This window comes from Lactuca saligna, chromosome 2 (genome assembly GCF_052625555.1).
Source record: "Lactuca saligna cultivar CGN05327 chromosome 2, ASM5262555v1, whole genome shotgun sequence".
NCBI classification, from domain to species: Eukaryota; Viridiplantae; Streptophyta; class Magnoliopsida; order Asterales; family Asteraceae; genus Lactuca; species Lactuca saligna.
The window spans coordinates 53,833,538-53,843,785 of record NC_136418.1 but is presented as its reverse complement, the minus strand read 5'-3'; the positions used below and the strand labels follow the sequence as shown (position 1 = coordinate 53,843,785).

At 33.7% G+C, this 10,248-nt stretch overlaps 1 protein-coding gene across 1 annotated transcript; it reads left to right on the top strand.

Annotated features, from left to right (window-relative positions):
* The first annotated feature begins 7,099 nt into the window (after nt 1-7,099).
* LOC145028884 (tyrosine N-monooxygenase-like) lies at nt 7,100-9,020 on the top strand. Its single transcript, XM_078977596.1, has 2 exons — nt 7,100-8,047; nt 8,304-9,020. Exons 1-2 carry the CDS (start codon nt 7,121-7,123, stop codon nt 8,934-8,936), a joined length of 1,560 nt encoding a protein of 519 aa, XP_078833722.1. The 5' UTR covers nt 7,100-7,120; the 3' UTR covers nt 8,937-9,020.
* The last annotated feature ends 1,228 nt before the right edge of the window (nt 9,021-10,248 follow it).

The window sequence follows — 10,248 nt, the reverse complement described above, 5'->3', positions numbered from 1 at the left end:
TTACTTGTATTACTGAATCCCTAGGAAGTACAAGTAGTTTTGAAAAAGTGTCAACAATTAAGTTGGTGAGTTCATAAGCGTTTTTCTATAAGAATTGTATGCCTTTTTGTATAAAGTGACTGAGTTTGTTTCTAGAAAATCCAATATTTTCCATAAATAAGTGGTAGTTTTTAAAAGTTCCAACAACTAGAATGCATAAGTATTTTCCATACTTATTATAGTGTAAGTAGATTTATATATGTATATATAATCACTAAGGCGTTTGATAGCCCCGTAAACCAAAATGTTTTAATACTTCTTGTGTGTTTTATAATTGTACTATTGACCCAGACTGCCTGTAACAACGTTCTTCAGGCGTTGGAGTGTTATGATGTTTGTCACCCCAGACTTGCCGGTCTAACTGTAGCTAACAGTTTAGGTGAGGGATTGCCAATCATGTATAGATCTATACACAAGTATCACGCTCTCCCTAAAAGAGATTATGGTTTATAATACAGGACTTGAAATCAGTACTTGAAAGTGCGTGAAGCCAAATGTCTCACAAAAGTTAGTATCAAATAGGTTTACATATGAAAAGTCCATTTTTCTTGTAAAAGTAAGTATTTCCTCTTTAAAGTATGTAAAATATTGTGAATATCTCGTAAACTATACCTATTATAGTTTTTCAAAAAGTGTGTTTCATTTGAACGATAAACCATGGTGTATTACCAACTTTGCATGTAAAGTATAACATTTGTAATAACGTTATTTTACTTATTTAACATTTATACACAAATTGTAGATAAAGCATTAGAACTGTATGTAACGATTTGCATTTTAACATAAGTTTTTATTGTGTTTCACTTGTATTTTTCCCCTTAAAATGTAGTAAAGATGTAAAAATATAAGGGTATGAACTCAATTGGTACTAGTGACGGTTTAAAGAAGATGATGTTTAACTCAGGCATCACTTCGACTGGAATGAAGCAAGTTTCTCTGGAAATTTGGGACTCCGAGCTTCCGTCAGGGATTGGACACGTAACCGGGGCGTCAGGGTAGACTCGGGATGATTAACACTGAGTAAAAGTAGGAAAGGAGAGTAGAATTGAGTACCTAAACCCAAGACCTTCTGTTTCTATTTATAGGGTGCATTTGTGGAGCTCACATCGTGAACATGGAGTTGCTCACGTCGTGAGTTCGATCTTATCCCCTTACGTAGACCCGACGTATGATAGCCCGACTCTGGAATCCATCAGTCACTAGCTCAAGTCGTGAGCTTTAGGCTCACGTCGTGAGTCCTCTGTTAGTGTGGGAATTCGTGTCTCGAACATCAGAAATTAATATCTCTCGCATACGAGTTTTGATTTTTACGTTCTTTATCTCCACGCGTAGGTGAGAATATACTCTACAACTCTCATTTAGATTGCGTCGGCTAATTTTGACTGTTATTTTTAATATTACATCTTCATGCAACGTCTGTTTTCGTCTGTCTTTTTACCGTTGTAGTACTATTGTCGAGATCTTCAATTCTCGTTTAGGTTGTGTCGGCTAAATATCACTCGATCTTTATTTCGAGTTTTTTGTTGTCTACTGTCATTCTGAAACTTAGAAAAATCATAACTTTCTCATACGAAGTCAGATTTGGACGTTCTTTTTATGTATTTTCATGGTTTAACCTAATATAATACTTTCGTTTAGATTCCTAAGGCTGAAAAGTATTTTATTGAATTTTTACTTTTCACACTTAACAGTTTTTTACCAGTTTTGACGCGGATCTTTGATTGATCATAACTTCTTCGTTGTAACTCAGATTTGAGTGTTCTTTATATTTCTAAAAACCTTGACACGATATCTATCATTTTATGTATCTAAATTGAGACTTTCGAACATTTCATTTCTGAGGATATTTGTATTTATTTATTAATTCAATATTCGATTACAATAGTTGACTTAGATCATTACATTCACTTGAAGTATCGGGTTGTCACAAAGAATCCTTAATACAACAACCAAATGAAATATTATGGCTAGGACCCAACACAATATTCTACAATTCGGAAGAGGGATGCCATAATCCAATTGTAAAATATTAGAAGGTAGGTAAATCACGAATTACCAATCTCCACCATGAAAAACGAAAATGAACATTAGGTTTTAAATGAATTGAAATTCCTAGATTCTTATAGATTCATTAAAATTTTAAATGGCATGTTTAATATCGATTATTTCCTTCAATTTTGTGACTGGGATACCGATGATCACAAACAAGGTGTGAATAACCATGCAAAAGTTCTCGGTACACTCGATGTCATTTATCACCTAATCAATGTGCCTGTTAACCACACACACTCCATTGATTTATGATAAACATCGAGCTACCCGTTTCCACCCTCTTTGGTCCAACTTAGTGTGTCAATTAACCACTCATGCTCCACTAACGACTTGGCAGGTGCAAAGTGCAATTTCATGGAATAACAACATTTTCATATTTTTCCTAAAGTAACTAAGGTTGGGAATTTATGAAAAACATTTAGTTACTTTATAATAATCAGTATACTTATAATGAGGAATTAGTAGTCCAATCCTACCCATTCGACTAACGACCCTCCACTAGTCAAGAGTGCAGTGGATAAGAACGGATACCCAATGACGGTCATTTTATAGGTTGCTTTCTTAAATACCCTTATAGACCAGCTTCATGAATGAGACCTACTAACTGTAAGACTGACTCTCTTATACATATATATAAGTATTAAGCTTTTAATATTATAATAGTATTTCAAAACACTAGGGTTTAGGCTTTAATATTTCAAAATTAAAACTTTTTAATCAAAAATTAAATTCCAAAATTATGGGAAAATTTTGAAACATTTCAAAATCTTTATAGATCAAATTTAATAAAATTAAATTATTTATGTAAGTTTACCATTATGTAAATTTAACCTAATCCAATTTTATTTGCCAAGATAAATACAATTAAAAATTTACAAATAATTAGTTTATCATATAATCTAGTAATTATCTTAAAATTTGACCATTATCATCCAATTAGATTAGGACATCCATTACCATATTAGAAAATTTGGATTTTGACAAAAAAAAAACATTTTATGGTAATTATCCAAATCTAATTTAGGCTTAAATTCCGAAAATTCTGCAGTCAAACGAGTCAACTCGTCGAGTCGGGCTTCAGACTCGTCGAGTTACCTCAACTTGTTGAGTCCCAATATGGACTCGTCGAGTTCATCTGTAATATGGCAGAAATCGATTCTTTTCAGCTTTGAACAATTAATCATGACAACAAATACAACGGAAAAATAGTCAAGGCTCTGATACCACTGATGGGTTTTGAGCACTACAACATACCTATGGTGTACATGCAACTCTAACGCTTCAGGTCTATGTTTTTCTCAAGTTATACATGTAAATCAAATCATCCAAAGCATGAACCCTAACTAGCATATAATTTTCAGAATTTGTAAGCTAAAGCAAAGTTTGAAGAATACCTTTCACTAGTACCTTGTAGATCTTGACCTTCAAGAGCTTAGTGCCTCAATTGTTGCACCTCTAGTGAGTCAAAAACACCAAGTAGCAAGTTGGAAGAATATGAGAGAGGTTAGGAGGCTCAAAATTGGCTGGTACTTCCTCTTGGGTTCAAGTGGCTGATTTTAGGAGTCCTAGGGGTTCCTTATATAGCTGAGCTACTAGGGTTTCAGGTAAAACCCTAATCTGGTTTCTTAATCCTCAAGCAGCTTACAAGATCCTTCCAGAAGGCCCCTATGGATGAATTCCAAGTGGGCTACTCAAGGAAATTCATCCACCCCTTCCTAGGGATCCTTAAGCCCAACTTTCAATTCTTAGATAATTCCAATACCAGTCCCCTTAATTTAATTAGTCTCTTTTGATCACCAAAATAATTCCAAGATAACTTCTGATCAATGCTAATTAAATAATATAATTTCTCAATTAATATATTATTCTTATAATATATTAATAAATCACAATTAACCTCCTTCTCAATGATTCATCCAGTCAAGTTGCTATGGTGAAGACAGCCCAAAAGGACCATGTTATTATTGGGTCAAGTACATACCAATTATAGTTGTGGGCTTAGACTCCTAATCCAACAGGTGGTTGCCATCATTAATGGAACTTAGTCTATAAAAATATAGAAAAATCTTTTGAACATGTATTTTATATCCAGGAAATACTAAGAGTATTATAAAATAATAAGTTATAACTTTACAAAAATAATGGGGATAAAAAGGATAAATCACTCCTCGAATAGGTTGATGTACCAAAACTATAAAACCAAAGTGAATACTCTAAAAGTATTAATTAAGGTTTGGGTAAATAAACCATATAATGACTAGTGAAACCTTGTGTAGGTAGATCCGAGTGTGGCTACTTTCTAGTCCACATCCTATAGAGTTTTTAGTGGTTTTCTTATCATGTGAAGTTCACTCTTCTATACATGATGCTATGTGTTTTCATGTGTATACTATACATTTATGGTTAATACGTATGTTCTGTATGTTTGATGTAAGACTATGCTTGGGTCCATAATATTTTCATTCTTAATGTAAGACTATCATTGGGTTCGTAGAATTTTTATGATTGATGTAAGACTATGGTTGAGTCAATAGCATTTTCATGCTTGATCTAAGGCTATATTTGGGCCTATAGCACTCTCATTTTGATGTAAGACCATAGTTAGGTCTATTACATGCTAGATGTAAGAGTGATGTAAGACTATAGTAAGGGTTATATCATTCTATTATGTATGTAATTGTGTGCCTCAATGCATGTATTGGAATGTGTAGATATTGTGAGCTGAGGTTACAATGCATTTTAACCTACATGTTTCTTATTATCATTTTTCAGGAAAATAACACGATTTGACTTGTATGAGCTATTGCATACACGTTTAAGGATTGTTAGTCTTAAATTAAATTAATTTAAGACATTATCACTATGTAACGTTGGTTTTTGATTTCCACATTTTGTTTTATTAGAAAATGTTGATTGCAATGTATCTAAATTGTATATAAAAAAAAGTTGGACGCTACACATTTACACATTTTGCTATTTTATAATATTTTTCATCTAACTGATTAATTATTAAGTAGCCTTTATTAAACATCATTTTATCGATTATCATCTTGCTTATAAACGATTATAGCTAGTCTTTTTAGCTGTTAGCTACTTTTTGAAGGACTCTCGCAAAACATAGCACACCAAAATTGGACTCTACTAAATCTATGACAATCTTTTTATAGGAGAAAATCTTTCATTTTTGGTCATCGAATACTTGATGGAACTATAGAAAAACATGAAGCATGCGCTCACATTGTTTTGTCCTATTTTGCATGGTATATTTTTCATTAGATTCTCACATTTTATATTTACGTGTGTTGATTACTTGAAAACCTAGAACACAACATGATTTCGAATTAATTCATTTATTTATCTTCATCACCGACAATGTTTTCAACCATCATCCTCCTCATTGTCATTATGGTGATCTTGTTTAACAAATTTCTTTGCAAGAAATATTCAATCGATACACTACCATTTGATCCAATTCCGCCTTTACCATTCATCCATAGGATGTACTATCCAGGTGCTCCTAAAGCTGACGTTTGGGTTATTTACTATATTGTATTAATGTTGCTCTACCAAAATAAATATAACAAATCCCCCCCCCCCCCCCCCCCCCCCCCTCACCCACCAATGTGGATGATATGATTAATTGATGCACCAAAAAAATTTGCATAAAAAATAGGGTTATTTATTGATCCGGTTCCAAAACCGCACTAAAAAATAGCCAAAACAACACAAAAAAAATAGCCTAAATTGCACCAAAAAATAACCAAAACCGCCTCAAAAATAGCTTGCAAAAACCAATTAACAGGTTCGTCATTGATGCACACCACACTCATTATGAAGCTTCATTTTCTTGTATTTAGGTATGTTCGGTGAGTGTTTTTCAATCAATGGGTCAATCGTAATACCATAATCTAGTTTTTAAACTTTCTACCTATGATTTCATCAACTTCGCTTTCCTCAACTGCAAGTCCATTGGAGGTTCTAGTTGTACCTTCTTTGATTACAGTTTCTCCAAAAAAAGTTGGTTTCAATCTTTGCAATTTCTTTTTTTCTACCAATTAAAAATTTATTCTTGGGAAATCACCTTTCATGGATGTTTTCAATTTCTTTTTTGACAACATCTTAAAACCTACTCTGCAAAAACTAGCTACATACCTATTGATTGAATGTCACTAAAGCAAACATTATAAATTTTTGGATCCTTTTTTGGAGATATATCACGGAAGAAAAGGCATTAGGACAAGAAAACATCGTTAAAACATAAAATCGGACATCCATTTACAATTAATAAGTGAAAAATGAAGTCAAAAATGGCATTAATGAAAAGAAGAAAAATAATGGACATACCTTACATGAGTGTTTTCAAGCATGGAATTGACTAATCTATAATTTTGAGAATATGTTGCATTTCCAACGTTATATAAAACATGGAAGATTGAATGAAAATTTTGAAAAACATGAAAGTTTTAAACGGAATTTGGAGGGATTTAGCGCGAAATGAAAATTTCGAATAAAATTTTTAGAGGAAAGATTAATGGTGCAGTTGAATATTTTTTAATACGAATTGTTTTTTGGTGCGATATTCAATATTTTTTAGTGCAAATTATTTTTGGTGTGGTTGTAATTGTTTTTTGGTGCGGTTTCTACATGATTTTTTGGTGCGGTTTTGGGAAACTACATTAGAAAATGCTTTAATGGTATCATTTTGATAAACCACACTAACAAAGCTATTTTATGGTGCGGTTCTCTTATTTTTTGATGTTATAGATGTTTAATAAGATGGTGTCTAGAAAGGACCGCATCAAAAAATAAAAATCACTCACATTGTTAAATGACTTGTGTACAAGCGATTGGAACATGATGTATATGTAACTAAAGTTTCTCCTAATATGATATTTTGACTATAAAGTCTTTAATATTTTGCCCAACTAATATCTTAAGAAACCAATTATGCTGTTCATTCTTTCGGTATTTAAACCTTCCATAACTTAACAAATTTATCAGTGAACTTCATTAATCTTCATCACTAATAATGTCTCCAACAATCATCGTCCTCATTGTCATTATGCTCATCTTATGTGCCAGGCTGCTTTACAAGAAATCTTTAAGCAACCCACACCCTCTGCCACCTGGTCCAATGTCTTTGCCATTCATTGGATGTACTATCCAAATGCTCCTAAATCAGCCGACTTTTAGGTGGATCCACAACCTCATGGATCAGTTCGACACCCAAATACTTTGTATCCGACTAGGATCTTCAACTCATGTCATCACTGTCAGCTCCCCAGAGCTAGCATGCGAGTTCCTAAAGAAACAAGAGGCAATATTCATTTCAAGGCCTGACTTCTTTTCAGCATATCTGATGAGTGACGGCTATCACACAGTTATCTTTTCCCCCCCTGGAGACCAATGGAGGAAGATGAAAAGAATTATAACCCACGACATGCTCTCGTCCCAAGCGAACAAATGGTTCCAACCCAAACGTCACGAAGAAGCAAACCAGTTGCTTGGGTACATATGCAATCAAATACAGAAAGGAGATAACATAACTGATGGGGGGTTAATAGACATTCGAATGGTGGGCCAACATTTCTGTGGAAACTTAATGAGAAACATGATTTTTGGAAGAAGATTCTTTGGGAAAGGAAGTGAAGATGGTGGACCTGGTGAAGAAGAAACTGAACATGTCGCTGCTATATTTAACATCCTAAAGTATCTTTATGCATTTTGCATTACAGATTATCACCCATGGTTGAGAGGGAAGACTGATTTTGATTGCCACGAAATGAACATGAGGTCGGCACTCAAAATTGCTCGAAAGTATCAAGATCCATTGGTCAATGAACGGATACAGATGTGGGAAAATGGAGATAGAATGGAGAAACATGATCTTCTAGATGTTCTTATTCAACGTGACAACCCTAAGGTTACAATAGTGGAGATCAAAGCCCAGATTATTGTGAGCCTCTCCCAATCTCTCACTATTTACCTTTACATGCAACTCCTAATCAAATGATATTCTATTGTCGTCGCTACGGTATACAATTCGATATACATCGGATGAAATGCTGGCGACTCTTCGGATATTGCTCTATATTTACAAATCAAAATATACTCACTATTTACCTCTTTGGATATTAGTTTATATTTACACTTTCAATTGTATCTGCATGAAAATTAACTTTCTTGTGTTTTTCTGCCTTGCCTAATTTTAGGAAATAATGATTGCCGCAGTTGATAATCCTTCCAACGCAGTAGAATGGACAATGGGAGAGATGATGAATGAACCCACCCTCTTAAAACGAGCGGTGGAGGAGATGGACCATGTTGTAGGTCGCAATCGGCTAGTCCAAGAGCAAGACTTACCCCAACTCAATTACCTAAAAGCGTGTATCAAGGAATCCTTTAGGTTGCACCCTTTTACAGCTTTTAATCCACCCCATGTTTCGACCATGGACACTACTGTTGCCGGTTACTTTATACCAAAGGGTAGTCATGTGCTGCTTAGTCGACGTGGGTTAGGAAGGAACCCTAATGTTTGGGCGGATCCATTGCGGTTTAATCCAGATCGTCATCTACAAGGGGAAGAAAAGCAAGTGGTTCTTACAGATAATGAGTTGAGAATGATTTCATTTAGCACCGGGAAACGTGGTTGTCCTGCAGTGGTGTTGGGCTCTACCATCACTACAATAATGTTAGCCAGATTGCTTCAAGGGTTCACTTGGGAGCCGATATGTAAAGAGCTGTCGATTAAGCTCGTTGAAAATCATCATGACCTTAGCTTGGCTAAACCACTTGTGCTCATTGCCAAGCCACGACTGCCTCAACATCTCTACCCAAAATTTTGAAAAGAATTTTGGTTTTCACGCTTGATTATCATAAATAGGATGATGTTTATGCTTTTAGAAAAAAACTAATAATGTCATTTACATTCTGTGTACCATATATCTATATCTATATTCATATTATTGTATAAAATATATTAATACATTAAGAAGTACAAGTTAATAGGCACCTATTCTTCTTTCAAAATCCTATTTGTACGCCTCCATATGTTTTTATTTATTTAGGCTATTGGAATTTGGTTTAGATTACTATATATGTATCTATTTTTTTTTTAGTCAGTAGGGCTATATATTATTATTATTTTTTTAATTATGTTTTTTTTGACGGTTACCATTTTAGGTTGATCCAAAAAGAAAACGCATACCAATACGAGTAAAGATTATGTTTTTTTTCTCAAAGTAACCAAAGGTAAACCTCGAAAGAGAAAAATCCGTAAACCCAAGCATTTGCTTTGTTTTTTGCAGGTGACATTAACAATCTCATATCCTAATTCCCAAACTTACTTGATTTTTTAATTATATACAAATCTATAGATTTCAATTTTGAAATGTGTCTCCCTATTGCAGCCACTCAAGTAGCAACGGACATATCTTGATACTCATATTCTATAGGTGATCAAGAGATACAATCTTATTTCTTACTCTTCTAGGAAATCAATAAATCTCCATGAAAATATAATATTCGGTATTAGATTTACGAACATAGACATTACTATCCAGTTCCAAAGAGAAGGACCAGATTTGACTGCACTGAATCCCCTAAAGGTTTTCTCCGCATTGATTATAAATATCTTACTGTGATGTTTGAGTGATACCTTTTACTATGACTGGTTTTTATACAAATATTTTTGAGGATTTGATGGTTTGAAAATTAATATTTTTATTAGTAATTTTGGGAGGTTACAAGTTGGTATCAGAGCCTTAGTTTGAGGGATTTGGACACAGTCTCAGTTGTGTTTGAGCTCAAACTGAAGAATTGATAATCTTTTCGAAAGAAAAATAAATTTTATAAAAAAGACATTTATAAAGAAAATGAGTGTGATATGTGTAATCAATCGAGCTCAAAGTGATTCTGTAACATCCTAAAAATTTCATGCCAAATTAAAACTTTTTCAAAACATTTAAAACCATTCATCATTACAAAGTTTGTTTTCAAAACATCTAATATCAGAGTTTTCCCATAAACATAAACAAATCATGAGGAGCTCTATGATCATGCCTTCGCCTTACTACGATCCCTGATGTACCTGAAACAAATAATTGAAACTGTAAGTCCGAAAGCTTAGTAGGATCCCCCAAAATACCAACGCCATAC

Bases quoted from the DNA above. Each gene is read 5' to 3' on its own strand.
- LOC145028884 (XM_078977596.1), top strand. From the start codon at position 7,121: ATGTCTCCAACAATCATCGTCCTCATTGTCATTATGCTCATCTTATGT. The intron at 8,048-8,303 runs GTGAGCCTCTCC...GCCTAATTTTAG, and splicing joins AGATCAAAGCCCAGATTATT to GAAATAATGATTGCCGCAGT.